The following is a 16,171-nucleotide window of genomic DNA, read 5'->3' as shown; positions in this document are numbered from 1 at the left end:
CCAATAAAGCGGGAAAAATGCTCACGAGCTTAATAAGCAGAGGTCGCGCGACTTGCGCGCTCCTCACAGACAGAAAGAGCAGCGGTTGCGCGACTTGTCCGCTCCTGACACACAGAAAGAACGCACGCATACAGATCTGTTGTCTGTGTTTCAATGGCTTAAAATAACTTGTTTTAAAACTGCAGTGCTTAAATACGTGTACAAACGTTACGTTTTCGCGACCACACGCACAGGAGCGTGACGTGGGCACGTAACCTCGATAGAAACGATAGTCCAAAATCTCTACCGGTTGACAAATTTCTACCGGTTTATTTTGTCTACCGGTTTATCGCCCACCCCTAGTGTGTAAGCAATCGTAAAAAACTGTAATTGCTTAGGGTAATGGATTCTGATTTACATTTTGGTCTGCGTTTAGTAGTTAGATAAAGGTGATAATATTAAAATATTTAAATTACATGATTTAACTATTGAAATAACTTTACAATAGAAATATTAAACTTTAATAAATAAAATTAACAAATGAAGGTTTGAAAGTATGAGCTGAATACAGAAACTGGTTGTTTCTGTGTTATATGTTATGTGAAATAACTAATAATGACCAGTAGAGGTCAGTGGCGGTGTATGAATGAGTATGTCATGCACTGACAAAGAAGTGCAAAGGGTGTGGAAAATTACATGATTTAACTATAGTTTTAAAATAGAAATATTACATTTTAATGAATAAAATTAACAAATGAAGGTTTGAAAGTATAAGCTGAATACAGAAACTGGTTGTTTCTGTGTTATATGTTATGTGAAATAACTAATAATGACCAGTAGAGGTCAGTGGCGGTGTATGTATGAGTATGTCATGCACTGACAAAGAAGTGCACAGTGTGTAAAATTACATGATTTAACTATTGTTATAGCTTTAAAATAGAAATATTAAATTTTAATGAATAAAATTAACAAATGAAGGTTTGAAAGTATTAGCTGAATACAGAAACTGGTTGTTTCTGTGTTATATGATATGTGAAATAACTAATAATGACCAGTAGAGGTCAGTGGCGGTGTATGTATGAGTATGTCATGCACTGACAAAGAAGTACACAGTGTGTAAAATTACATGATTTAACTATTGTAATAGCTTTAAAATAAAAATATTAAATGTAATAAATAAAATGAACAAATGAAGGTTTGAAAGTATGAGCTGAATACAGAAACTGGATGTTTCTGTGTTATATGTTATGTGTTATAACTAAAAATGACCAATAGAGGTCAGTGGCGGTGTATGAATGAGTATGTCATGCACTGACAAAGAAGTGCACAGTGTGGAAAATTACATGATTTAACTATAGTTTTAAAATAGAAATATTACATTTTAATGAATAAAATTAACAAATGAAGGTTTAAAAGAATGAGCTGAATACAGAAACTGGTTGTTTCTGTGTTATGTTATGTGAAATAACTAATAATGACCAGTAGAGGTCAGTGGCGGTGTATGTATGAGTATGTCATGCACTGACAAAGAAGTGCACAGTGTGTAAAATTACATGATTTAACTATTGTAATAGCTTTAAAATAGAAATATTAAATTTAATAAATAAAATGAACAAATGAAGGTTTGAAAGTATGAGCTGAATACAGAAACTGGTTGTTTCTGTGTTATATGTTATGTGTTATAACTAAAAATGACCAGTAGAGGCCAGTGGCGGTGTATGCATGAGTATGTCATGCACTGACAAAGAAGTGCATAGTGTGTAACTTGTCCTGTTGGGGGCTGCACGAAGCTGTACATGTATGTTATGTTGCTATTGCTAATATAAAGTAAAGTTATAAACGGAATGACGTCTCTGTTCTTGAATGTAAGATACAACACTGTATATGAACCTCAAGATGGCAGTCGGTCTTATATTATTTTTTACATGTAATTTATTTATAAGGGCAATCGCATATAGTTCCTAAAATGCTGATTTAGAAATTCAGTTGCTAAGTTGTTATTGTTTTATTTCATATAATTTTTTCAAATAAGATTGTTAATTATGTGTCGGCTTAGTCAAATTTCAACACATTATCTGAATAAATGGCAGCAGTGTTAAGGATTTGTTTGTCTCTGAATATGTGATATAATTAGCATTTTATAAGACCATGGATCAGATATGAACAACTATAACAAATAATGATAATATGTTGGTATTATTACTCGACTTGTATAATATCAAATACAAATATTTTTGTGACTTTTTGTTAGGACTTTTATATTGAAAAGAGGAAGCAAATCTCCTAAAATTATTCCGCCAAAACCGGTGACAATATGACAGCGCGTGTCCGAATGGCTGAGAATGGTGCTCAGGTACAAACAATACTTATGATAAATATGAGAAATAAATAAGAAACAAGTTTAGAGATTAAAATAATGTGCTTTTCTATGTGAGTTTAAACATGTCTGTAAAGCATTTGTTTTGATCTGAAAAGTACTGGGTTTAAATTAAAGGGTGTAATTGAATGATTGTTCTGGCACTAATCTAATTTGGTATGTAATATCAGTTTCTATTTTCTGTAGGTGGTATCCAGGCTTGAGGGGCGACAGTCATTGAAGGATATTGAGTCTAATATATTTCCAATGGATTGTGGCCCAAGGCAAGGTGCAGAAAATCAAATGTGGATTTCATTTATTACACTAAGTTTGAGTTTAAAATGTGCATTGATAAGTATGTGCTTGCTTAACTCACGGTTAGTCAAAACCTATGCCATGAGTTGGTGTTTGAATTAACTTAACCAGACATTGAACTGCTATTTTAATATGAATGACTAAAGGTTAATGTACTGAATTGCTGTTTTAAGAAACTTATTACAAAAAACAACAACTAATTTGATAATTTTAACAAAATCAAAACAAATAGTAATAAAAAAACAAAGGCAAATCTACCAACTGGAAAATATGGGTATATTGTGCAAATTTAATAGTTACTGGTGATAGGACGACACTTTTGTTCATCAAGATGATCAAAGTCAATGCTGCTTGCTTACACACGACTTGCGTCACTAAAACTTTATACTCTTTCTATTTTGTGTAGTTATAAATTCAATGCAATACAATAGATTAGCTATTGCTATCTAGCCTATAATAATACCTGCAACCAGAAGTTTGTATTAGACTTATACATTGTCCATCATCTTGACGGACAGGGTTGTAAAAATTTTGTCATCATCAATATTATCCATTTCATATTTTGATTTAAAATAAGCATTTAAAAGCGTTTATTTTCCTTCACATTTTAATTATGAACATGCAGGAACGAGCATTAGCTGGAATATGTGTTTGTTTATGTATTTAAGAAAACAGTGACCATGTCTCACTTTATATGTTCAACACCATGTGAAGCAGATGAATGATGCCCATTTGCCAACAACTTGACAGGGCTGGGAATTACATTTTACAAGTTAGAGTATATCACCCATAGTGTTATCTGTTAAAATGATGGAAGCCATCCATCATTAGTCAAAATTAGTCAAAGACAGAAATTATTCAGTTAAAGTGACTGACATCCATTGACACTAGGGAAATTGTTGCCGTTGTCACATCTCTTTCAAAACTTGGGGATTTTTTCCCATATGAACTGCAGAATGATACTAAATGTACTTTGATTGGGTGCCGGTCATTATTGGCCGACAAACAGTTAGAGAAGTTTGATTTGCGGTCTCTATAAATGCAGATTAAAAGAGTTTATCAGATTATGCAAAATTTGCATACATTGCAGTTAAGCTATATGCGTTCAACGACATGCAACAGTATGCAGATTGACAGGCATATAACAGCAAAGTTCCACAAGAGTGATATGTAAAAATATGGAGCATTGTGCTCTTGTATTGCTCTTGCTGTGCTTTCTTTCATACTCCTGTCGGTCTGCCCAGCTCTGCATGAAGTCAAATCCAGTCTACTGACTTGACTACATTCAAAATTGCACCATTGCAGGTCTGCATTTGTGTCAAAGAAAACGTATAGGGTAAAAAGCACCCTGAACATTTTTCCACCTCATCAGATATTTTAATGTTAGTCATGTAAAAAAGGAATATGAGCAGTTTCAAAGTTTGTGGCAAGTAGGGTCGGAAACATCAACCAAAATTGCAACCCAAGTTTCAGACCAGACCTATTATGACTGTTGTGATTTCAGTGAATTGTGAAAATAAATTAAATGTGTTGATTACGGCATGACACGCATAGATTTGTTCACATTGCACTAAATATTTCTTAATACACATTTTTTGCAGTGTTGAGCATTTTTTGAGCATTTTTTTAACAAATACAAACACGTCTGTTAAGCAAATGAGTGTAGTGGCTTATCTCTGGCTTATCTCTGCATCTTTACAGGTGATATTGTGGAGTTTTATGGCATGGAGGGGACAGGTAAGACAGAAACCTTGTACCACCTGATCACCCGCTGCATCATGCCAGTGCAGAGTGGAGGTCTAGAGGTGGGCGTGGTCTTCATCGATACTGACTACCACTTTGACATGCTGCGGTTAGTGAGCATTTTAGAGGGACGTTTGAACGAATATTCAAAGGAAGGTTATGGTTCTGAGAATGAACTTGAGGAAGTATGTTCATGTCTGCGCAGACTGTCTGTTGTGCACTGCAACAGCTCAGCGCAGCTCCTTCTCACCCTGCATTACCTAGAGAACTCTTTCACCATCCAGTCTTTCCCTGCTTTGCTGGTCATCGACAGCATCTCTGCCTTCTACTGGGTGGATCGATACAGTGGTGGCGATAGTATAGTTTTTCAGGAAGCTAACCTGAAGAAGTGCACCAACTTGCTGGATAAGTTACGAAAAAACTATGGCATTGTGATTTTTGCCACCACCAATGCAATCATGAGAAACTATGGCACAGCATCTGATTCAGGATTGTCAGATGTGCCTGGCTCTTCATTATCTTGGAGGTGGAAGTCTGTTGACAGTGCTACAGACTTTAACAAACCCTACTTGTGCAGAGCTTGGCAGAGAATAGTAACTCACAGACTGCTGTTTACTAAAAGCCATGTGTCAAATGACCACAAACAAGTTTTTTCCACAGCATGTACCAGCATAATGACAAAGGGTGTCAAAAAAAGCTTGTTTAATGTCATGGAAGATGGTATTAAATATTTATGTGACAAGTGAGTCCAGGGGACACATGCTTTTAAACTGTTACATAAAGTTACGATGGTGTATGCTAACTATGCTTTTCTATTTTGTGCAAGAAAATGTTGCAGATCTGTTTAAAAAGTACACTTACTTTAGTAATTAAAATTAAAGAGAAAACATTTATGGAACATTACTGAAGAAAACTACCTTTGTAATCACTTTTCACAAAGTTAATCAATCATTTTTTTTTAAATGAAAATAAAAGTTTTGGAGTTTGTATAACAAACGTGAATTGTGTGTGTTATTGATGGGAACTGTACTATTACTATTTGTGATCAGGAAAAAAATAAAGTAATAAAGTGCCAGAATAACATAAAAATTTGATAATGAGTTCTTTTGACTTAAGCTAGCAAACAAATTTAGAAACAAGCCAGACAACCCTACACTATCAGAAAAATGTAGCTTTTCACTGGGGGAGTACCCTCAAAAGCACATGCATTGTTTTCAGATAAAAATGCACTTTTGTATCTTAAATCCCCTAAAGGGTAGATAATGGTTGTTAAATGAGACACCGGATGTACCCAGGGGTGCAATGTGAGTGCAATGTTAAGGGGGGTATGTGAGACAGACTTTTGGGCCCCTTTAGATTATTATTATTTTTTTAACTTCAGTGATGTATTCATAGCATAATGTGTAGCTACATAAAAATACTCAGTTTGGTGTTTTTATTTAATTTTAATGGATGCATTTGTGACTAAAAATAAATGTGAATTGAGAAGCAAAATTTTGCCTACCCACCCATAACCATTTTTACATTGCATCTAGGTCATGCTTGCACTGTTTTTTCTTTCTCCTAAGACCTTGGAAGTCCACATATGTGCACATCTTTTTTTTTGCACCATAATACTTAATTCTGTGTAACTGTTACCTGTTATACACAAACATGGACAAATTCAATTCAATTCAATTTTATTTATATAGCGCTTTTCACAATTTGTGATTGTTTCAAAGCAGCTTTACAATAATAGAAGCAGTGGAAAGCATAGAAAAACGACAGATAGCACAACATAATACACGATAGCAGCTAAATTTGCTGCGGCTATGAATCAACATTATAAGCGTGCGTATTGCTAATGTAACGTAAAGAAGAGGGTGCTAAGTAAAGCCCAAGAAGGCTGCCTCCCCGGGTTGAAAAACCCCCTATGAGAAAAAAAACCCCAGACTCAGCAGGGGAAGTAAAAAAAAAGTCTTAGGAGGAAAAAACCCTTGGGAGATATATTTATATATACATTGAAACGATTAAGGAGATTAGGCGGAGGTAAAGCGGGTTCTGCTGGTGGTTGTTGGTCATGCATCAGCTGGGCATCACGTTGACGGTCTGCCGGTGAGTCAGAGGTGTGCCAACTTTCACATTTACCGGAACTGGGTCTGTTTGTCTCAAGTGTCCTCGGAGACGAGGACGAGACATGAAGAAAAAAAACAAAACCCAATTAGCGTAGGGGCCATTCATATGTATACACATGTACATATACACAAACATACATATATATATATACATACATATACATACACACATATACATATATACATATATATACTCATATACACATACATACATACATACACACACACACACATACATATACGTATTGAAGATACGTCATCCCAGTGACAGACTCTGCACAGTTCGGTTTAGGGAGAACGAGAAAAATGCACGGGACGGCGAATGTTTTTAGGGAATGGATGCAGTGACGCCCTTTTAAGGACTGAAGTCCCGCCCCCGACTAGTGGGCTTAACACCACAAATCTATACCCACCGAGCTTTATTAAAATCCGGACGAGCAAGGGAGTAAAGGGGAGACGGGGACGTGACTGCGCCAGTCATCTCCCTGATGCCTGTCTAGGCTTCACAGTACTCCCCTACTCGACTCAGAAACCTCAGGTGGAGGGCCGAACAAGTGATAACATAATTCCATACATAATTTTCAATCACTCCTCTGCGCTTGGCAATTAATGGCCCGATTCTGGGTTTTATTGGTCTAGTGTTGAAGTTTGGCCTTGTATTGTGGTTTGTATGTGCACAAAGTAGCGTTTCTTTTCCTTATATGTAGCCTTTTCTATTTTATACGTGAAATTTGTTTTTGAAAGTTTATGCCTCGGCCCATGGTTTGCTGCACATATGTAAACAAGTAAGGAGAGATTAAACATTTTCTTAAGTTTATTAATAGCATTTACCATGCTTTGAAATGTTGACGAAAATGAGGATTTAGTTTATTTATTTATCAGGTTGTACAAGCTATCTATTGTGAGATGAGTACCATTACTAAAACAAATTATGTGAATGCCTTGTTAAAGAGAAAAGTTTTAAGTCTAGATTTAAAGGTATCTATTGTGTCTGATTCTCGGACAACGGTTGGTAAATCATTCCAGAGCTTAGGGGCTAAGTAGGAAAAGGATCTTCCACCTTTAGACACTTTTGATATTTTAGGGATAACTAAGAGACCAGAGTTTTGCGAACGCAGTGCACGTGATGGATTGTATTCTGATAGTAATTCTCTAAGATATGAGGGTGCTAGGCCATTTAAGGCTTTGTAGGTGGTAAGTGATATTTTAAATTGTATGCGATAATTAACTGGTAGCCAGTGTAAAGATGCTAGAATTGGACTTATGTGGTCATACTTCTTAGATCTAGTAAGCACTCTTGCAGAAGCGTTTTGAACTAGCTGCAGCTTGTTTACCTGATTTGCATGGCATCCCCCAAGTAGCGAGTTACAATAGTCTATTCTAGAGGTCATAAAAGCATGGATAAGCTTCTCTGCGTCAGATGTAGACAGTATATGGCGGATTTTTGAGATATTTCTAAGATGGAAGAATGCTGTGCGGCAGACGTTGCCGATATGACTATCGAAGGATAAATTGCTGTCGAACATCACACCTAAGTTCCTAACCGAGGAAGATGGTACCACAGTACAGCCATCTATGTGCAACTTGTAATCTGACATATTATGTTTGTAGCGATTCGGTTCAATAATAAGCATCTCTGTCTTATTGGAGTTGAGCTTAAGAAAGTTATGTGCCATCCAGTCACTAACATCGCTAATGCAGTCTGTTAGCTTAGAAAACGTGTGGGTTTCGCTGGGATGTGAGGAAATGTAAAGCTGGGTATCATCCGCATAGCAGTGAAAACTTATGTTATGTTTCCTGATAATGTCTCCTAGAGGTAACATATATAATGAGAACAGGATAGGACCTAAAACTGATCCCTGCGGTACACCATATTTAACCAGGGAGTGATATGACTCTTCCTCATTTACATAAACAAAGTGATAGCGATTGGTTAGATACGACCTAAACCAGGCTAACGCCTGACCACTGATACCAACATAGTTTTCTAGTCTATTGAGTAAGATTGTGTGGTCTATTGTGTCAAAGGCTGCGCTAAGGTCTAGTAATATAAGGATTGAGATTTCACCACGATCGGATGTTAACAGGAGGTCATTTGTAACTCTAAGCAGCGCTGTCTCTGTGCTATGGTGGGGCCTGAATCCTGATTGGAACTTTTCATACGTACTATTATTTGTCAAGAATGTGCGTAACTGGCTTGCCACTACTTTTTCTAATATTTTCGAAAGAAAAGGGAGATTTGAGATTGGTCTAAAGTTATTAAGCTCTCCCTGATCAAGCTGTGTTTTTTTAATCAGCGGTTTAATAACTGCTAGCTTGAAAGCTGTTGGAACGTATCCTATTTTTAACGATGAGTTAAAGATATTTAGAACCGGGGTTGACACTACAGGGAATACCTCTTTAAGTAGTTTTGTGGGAACGGGGTCTAATATACAGGACGATGATTTGGATGATGTGACTAGTTTAGAGAGCTCATCTATTGTAGTAGGTTTAAATGAATCAAAATGTTCATATGGTAATCTAGTGTTTAGTGAACTAATGGGTAGAGTGATGGCTGCTTGGGTAGTTACGATGTTTTCCCTAATAGCCGTAATTTTGTTAGAAAAGAAGTTCATGAAATCGTTACTATTGTGTTGGAGTTTACTATTGGTTTCTGTTTGTTCTTTGTTTCTTGTCAGTTTTGCAACTGTGCTAAAGAGGAAACGAGGGTTGTTATGATTTTCTTTAATAAGCGTACTGAGATAGGTAGATCTGGCCGTTTTTATAGCCTGTCTGTAGTGTTTAACACTCTCTTTCCATGCTACACGCCATACCTCTAATTTTGTGCTTCTATAATTTCTTTCCATTTTTCTAGCTGCCTTTTTAAGTGCTGCTGTGTGATGATCATACCATGGAGCTGGCGGTTTTTCTTTGATTTTCTTTTTTCGAATGGGAGCAACGGCATCCAGTGTGTTAGAACAGACATTGTTCAGGTTTTCTATTACAGTATCTAGATTGTCACAGTTATCTGCTACATGTTTCATTTGGGACAAGTCTGGAAGAGTGCTGATAAAGCTATCTTTAGTGGTGGAAATTATAGTTCTGGCTAGTCGGTAGCATGTTGTGGATTGAGTGATCCTATCTAGAAGTACAGTGTATGACACAAGGTAATGGTCAGAAACTGCATCACTCTGAGGTGATATTTCGATGTCATTAATATTGAGTCCAAGTGACAGAATTAAGTCTAATGTGTGCTTACGAGTATGCGTGGGCCCTGACACGTTTTGTTTAATACCGAGAGAATTTAGAACATCCATAAATGCATGTCCTAATGCATCTTTTGAGTTATCCACATGAATATTAAAATCACCAACGATAAGAGCTTTATCTACAGTGACTACAAGCTCAGACAGGAAATTTGCTATTTCTTTAAGGAAATCTGCATGGTGGCCCGGAGGTCTATAGATTGTAGCTAAGACAAAAGAAAGCTGTTTGTTGTTACGATCAGTTATTTCCATATTTAATAACATTAGTTCAAATGAGTTAAATTTTAGTTCAGATTTCTGGTTAACTTTAAAAATGTTGTTGTATATTGTAGCTACACCACCCCCTCTCCCCTTTAATCGAGGTTCGTGTTTATAATAATAGTCTTGTGGGGTGGATTCGTTTAAACTAGTGTAGTCATCTGCTTTTATCCAGGTTTCTGTTAAACAGAGTACATCTAAGTCATTAATTATTTCATTAACAATAGGTTCTTTATCGGTAAGCGATCTAATGTTAAGAAGGCCGAATTTTAACATTTGAGGTTCATCTTGTAATGTATTGTTTTCTAATGTTATGTTGATCAAATTTGTACGTGATGTGGCAAGCGGTGCTCTGTATTTGCTTGTTCGGGGAACAGATACAGTTGAAATGTGTTGATATTCTGGTAAGATCGACTCGAAGTGCTGGGATATATGTGATCTTGACATATCATGCCAGCTAACAGACGGACAGTTAAGCTGATCCGTCTGTTTCCTGACCTGGGCCCTGGATAGTCATACTATATCAGAATTAAGACTATTAATCAGATTTCTGGTGAGTATAGCACTTCCTTCTGATGTCGGATGAAGGCCATCTCGGGTTAGGAGGAATTGTCTACCCCAGAAATGCTTCCAATTGTCTATAAACCCTACATTATGCTGAGGGCACCACTTTGACATCCAGCCATTGAGAGACACTAATCTACTATGTGTTTCATCTCCCCGGTTGGCGGGGAGGGGACCAGAGCATATTACATTGTCTGACATTGTTTTTGCAATTTCACACATCTCCTTAATAGTATCTTTGGTGATTTCCGACTGTCGGAGTCTGGTGTCATTTGTTCCGGCGTGAATAACAATCTTAGAAAACTTCCGTTTAGCATTAGCCAGCACTTTAAGTTTGGATCTAATGTCAGACGTTCTGGCTCCCGGTATACAGTCGACTGTAGTGTTTGGTGCCACAATGTTAGTGTTCCTGAGTATAGAATCTCCAATGACCAGTGCACTTTTAACAGGTGTTTCAGCTAGTGTATTCCTTAGGGGATCGAATCTGTTAGAAAGTGCCGTAACGTTATGGGTCTTAGAAGGACGCCGTTTATGACTATGCCGCCTGACAGTCACCCAGTTAGACCGCCGACTTGACTCTGATGTCGGAACCGAGCCATGTGTATTATGATAAACACTATGCGCGCTCGATACAGTATTTGTAATGTTAACATTAGCATCTGATGTCGGAACACTATGCGCGCTCGATACAGTATTTGTAATGTTTACATTAGCATCTGGTGTCGGAACCGAGCCATTAGTCTTTTCGCTCGATACAGTATTTACAACAGTAACATTAGCGGTTTTGCTATCCTCAACTAGCGTTCGGATGCGCGATTCTAGTTCAGCAACCTTCTCAGTTAACCTTAATACTTCAATACACTTAATGCATGTAAACCCCTCTATGCTAACAGCAGAAGCTAAACTATACATGTGGCAAGTAGTACATGTTACAATAACAAGCGGAGTCTTACCGCTTTCTTGCTGGGCGATGGCGTCTTCGTTTACCCGAACGCGGTCCCCTGAGCTGCATCGTGTGGGGTGTTCAGGTGTGACACGCCTCGGTCGCCTGCGAACGTCTGGGGCCAGGGTGATGTTTGGCTTGCTGAATCTGCGAAGGCCGGGCAGCGGTTCCTCCACAGCTTCCCGATCGCTTTCATGTCGTTCACGGTCCGTGAAGCTGCATCGCGTGGAATGCTCGTTTGTTGCGCGCCTCGATCGCTTGTGGACGTCGGAAGGCAGGGTGAAGTGGGCGCTGTACCTCGCCTTGGATCTGCTAAAACCGGGAAACAACTCCTCCACAGCTTCCCGCTCAGGTGAGGACAGGTCAGAAAAGCATATATCAGACGAATCCGCCATTAGATCGGAAAAAGCTAGCTTCAGCCTCCACCGTGTGGATGCTAGCGGGCTATAAGCTAACACTGGGGGCCCTATCTTGCACCCAGCGCAATTGACTTTGTCAGTGACGCATGTATCATTCGTATTTTGCGCCGGCGCACAGCGGGGTTTTTCCCTCCACAGATGCACGTCAGCAAACTAGGGAATGAACTTGCGTTCCCTGGGCGGTTCAGCGCAAAAAGGAGGCGTGTTGCGGCGCAAACCATCTCTTATGCTATTTTGCAGTTTCAAAAAACAATTGCGCTACTAACCAAAAAAAACTAGTCTAAAGTCAGTGGCGCGTTGCGCGTGGTTCATTATGCTATTTTAAGGGCGCATGCTTGACCATAATGTATAGCGTGCACAACGCGCATACACTTTGCTTATCTAATCTACACAGATGCAACAGTTATTTTTGCAAATCATAAATTGTTACACTTAAAAATATTAATACACGAGATAAGGGGAATCATAGTGGTGAGCATTGTGGTGATAGTTTTTATTTATTCTCATGCAAATAACGATTAAAATATTTTCATAACTTTGTTGTGTGGCTGTATTACGTTTATTTTATGTAAATAATAGTTAAAATGTTTTCATAAGAAACCTTAATGTATATGAACTTGATTTGTAAGAGTACTTTGGGGTTGGACCTTGCTTGCGTTTCTTGGGTCCGATTTCAAAGCCCCCAAACCCTTTCAGCGGTGAGGGTGGACGCAGCGATGTCCTCTGCTGGCGTCAAGTCCTGAGGCAGATCCACCTCCCGTTACACGGCGTGCCCGATTTATGCTGGCAAGCGTGGGATTCCCCCGTACAAGGACGTCGGTCTCCTCGGCTGTGAACCGCTCCTGGCGTGCGCCTGGTAAATCCGTCATAATAATAGCAACCCGCCATGGAACTTGCGCCCTTGCGTTTAAAGGGAATGTTGGCTAGCGTTCTGATTGGTTTATTTGAAGTTACGCCCAAACCACACCTATGAATAATGAACCTACTTCAGACCAACCCCTTATTGATTTGCGCCCGGCGCAAGAGTTATTTCTCACGCCGGGAAAATAGCAACAGCGCCCAAGATCCGCCCACAAACTCACTTGCGCGTTGCGCTTCGCACTTGCGTTTCAGATCGTTAAAATAGAGCCCTGGGTGTTTATTAGTGATAAATAGTTTCACGTGGTAGTACTGCTCAATAATCGTCACGGTAAAGTATTCCTATGTAAAACTGATAAGTTATATTATATAAATAGGAATAAGATGGTAAAAAGAAGCTTTTAGATGATGAACTCGACGGAGCTACGATGCAGGATCTGTTCAGCGTGACGTCACAAACCGGAAGTGTTTCTTAGAACTGCTTCATGTTCTAAGAAAAAAATGTGTTATTATATTTATTGGTTCTTCCTAACCCTAAATAGCTGGTAGAAATCTGAAAAAAGACAAACCAAAACTCAGGTCTTAGGAGGTTTAAGACCCTCACTTTTACTTGACACTTACAGTTTCACTCAATTCCTTAAACACAATTTCTGAAATCTTTCTCCATTTTCTAAAAACATTAAACACAAAACCTCACCTTCAAGCACTATCTGCAAAACCTCTGAGTCCTCTTGCAAAATGAAACTTTAGCCCCAAAACAGTTTTACCTGTTCATTTAATTCTCTTTACCTCCATTTGCAAGGATAACAGCTCTTGTATTTTGATGTCTGATGAAGTTATATTATTCGTCCAGAGTTTCTCCAGACTCTTTAAATTTTGGTGCTCTCTCTTCACTCTAATTATCCACTGCTGTATAGCACTAAAAATGGTTCCCTTATGACTACAAGCTTTAAGTGCTATTTTTAGCACCAATTTTTTTTTAGAGAGTATAGTGTCATAGTGTGACTCTGTGTACAGGACGGTGACAACCGCTCAACTTTCAGTTAAATGCTGTTTCTTTAAATAAACATACAGCAGTAACAACATAAACAAGCTGCTTTTGTGGTCATCACGTAACTTCCGCTAAACTCTGCGAAAAATAAATAACAACATAGTCTTAAAGTAGTTTATTTCTATAACAAGCAAAATAAACAACACGTAGATTACATAGAAACCCAAGACATTTATATAGTCAGACCATTAAACAAACGGAAACCGGAAGTAAAGTTCGGACAAGACGCTTATCGTCACTGCATGTGCGGCCGATGAAACGGTCTATATTTCTCTGAGAATTCACCTTTAGACATTTGTTCTCAATTGTATTTGGTTCTTAATTATTACAGTTTTTTTCAATCGCTAACAAGCGCTTACCCATACTTCAGATAATTTTTCTAAACACTTAACACCGAGTTCCACCAACAAAACACAATTGGCCAAATGTATCATTTTCTTCTCAAAAACACATTTTGTTGAATAAATACTAACTCTTCATTTCAAAATAGATAAAATCTTTCTCTGCACATAATAACTTTACCAAAACACTGGAAATCTGACTCAAAATGAAATTATTCTTTCAAAGAATAACACTTCTGTTCACTTCACAAGGTACATGCAATCAATTAAAGTACACCAGGTTTCAAAATTCTGGCTATTGTTGACATTACAAAAACTGCATAGACTTTTATGTTTCAGTTTTACAGGTATTCCACCGTATACCAAAACATGCAATCCACCGTTTTTACGCTAAATGTCTTGGTTGGGAACTGTATGTCCACATGTACATCAATGTTCACATTCAAAAGCATTTCAGTAAAAAGCCGTTTTTCCCCTTACTCTTGACTACAGGAGGTTAAGTAGAAACACAATATGATAGAACAGAAAAAGTTTTACAGTATCGATCTTGATCATTTCTGAGGAGCCCCAGAGGGTGGAAGACGTTGCATTCTTTAGAGGGACAATTTTTTTTTACATATGCATTACTGTATGACCTTATTGACATGTCAAGTGAGAATAGAAACAATCCATGTAAAATGCAATACTTACCTGTTGGTTTGTTGAAAGATGCGTATAATGGAGGCAACCTCCTAAAATTGGGCTGCACTCTTTCACCAGCCTCTCTTACTGAAATCAGTGAATTTCATCACTGATTACTGTTTTTGCAGCCCTTGGAATGCAACCCCACGCATTCTTACACCTCTACATTGCCCTCTCCTTGGGCCTGCTCTTCTCCCTGACCCTCCTCCTCTCACTGCTCCTGCATCTCTCACTGCATCTCTCACTGCGCCTCTCACTGCACCTGCATCTCTCACTGCGCCTCTCACTGCACCTGCATCTCTCACTGCACCTGCATCTCTCACTGCACCTCTTACTTCACCTCTCACTGCACCTGCATCTCTCACTGCACCTCTCACTGAGCCTGCTCTTCTCCATGTGCCCCTTGCTTTTATGCTTCCTCGTCCAGACATTACAGTGTTTGTCTGTTTCTGTTTTCAAAAACATCACTCCTCAAAGTCCTCCTTTTACTGTATAAGTATCAATGTAAAAGAAAAAATAACCTAAGCCAGACTGGAATCAGCTGTGGTTGGCCCAATTTACGCAATATAAAGGTTTTTATACTGTATCTATAGTTTGGAATATTGTTTTTGCTATTGTGGGATGTTGTGTGTAAGCATTTGTAAATACTACAAAAACAATCCATAATTTTGGTGGGAGGTATAGCTTGTCAGTTAAGAAAATGTAAGCATTGTGGAAATGTGTTCACTGACTGCATATTGTGTGAAAACGACATGAAATGAATTAATTGTATGGCCACCAAAGACCGATGCTGTGCTAATTGTGTTTAGAGTTTTGAAAATGTGACAACTGATTGGACAAATGCTTGTTAGCGATTGAAAAAACTGTAAATACATCTTTGGTGAAAAATAAAGGTGAAGTATGATGTTTAAAAGAGTATCATGATGCTGCAGAACAGAAGACTGCACTTTCATAAGCACAGTTTTGGGAATTATTATTATTTTATGTGAGAGCGCACCTACATAAGAGGATGAAACACATTTCAAGCATTAGGACACTAACACAAGATGGACAAGACAGTGTAATTACTGAATGTGAAATTCACGAAATCGCACAAACATGTAATTAGATAACTCCTTATACAGTCATGGCCAAAAATATTGCCAGTAACGTAAATTCTGTGTTTTGCAAAGTTTGCTACTTAAGCTGTTGTGGTGTTCATTCACATTGTTTCCTAGATTATTGTGCAGAGTCAGTGATCAGATGCATTTTAAATAATTGTAAAAAGCTTTATTGGCCAACTTTATTGAAAACTTTCACAAAAA

At 38.0% G+C, this 16,171-nt stretch overlaps 1 protein-coding gene across 3 annotated transcripts; it reads left to right on the top strand.

The window, feature by feature from the left end:
* Positions 1-1,730: 1,730 nt before the first annotated feature.
* Positions 1,731-5,462, top strand: xrcc2 (X-ray repair complementing defective repair in Chinese hamster cells 2). Of its 3 annotated transcripts, none has more exons than XM_065294999.2 (4): positions 1,731-1,777; positions 2,231-2,332; positions 2,543-2,624; positions 4,352-5,461. In XM_065294999.2, the coding sequence occupies exons 2-4, from the start codon at positions 2,294-2,296 to the stop codon at positions 5,137-5,139; spliced, it is 909 nt and encodes a 302-aa protein (XP_065151071.2). In that variant the 5' UTR covers positions 1,731-1,777; positions 2,231-2,293; the 3' UTR covers positions 5,140-5,461. The 3 variants fall into 3 exon arrangements, with proteins under 3 accessions (XP_065151071.2, XP_065151072.2, XP_065151073.2); XM_065295000.2 differs by having other exon boundaries at positions 1,738-1,844; positions 4,352-5,462; XM_065295001.2 differs by lacking the exon at positions 1,731-1,777 and having other exon boundaries at positions 2,527-2,624; positions 4,352-5,462.
* The last annotated feature ends 10,709 nt before the right edge of the window (positions 5,463-16,171 follow it).

This window comes from Paramisgurnus dabryanus, chromosome 22 (assembly GCF_030506205.2).
Source record: "Paramisgurnus dabryanus chromosome 22, PD_genome_1.1, whole genome shotgun sequence".
Classification (NCBI taxonomy): Eukaryota; Metazoa; Chordata; class Actinopteri; order Cypriniformes; family Cobitidae; genus Paramisgurnus; species Paramisgurnus dabryanus.
Note: the sequence above shows the minus strand (reverse complement) of the source record. Positions and strands in the feature narration are given on the sequence as shown.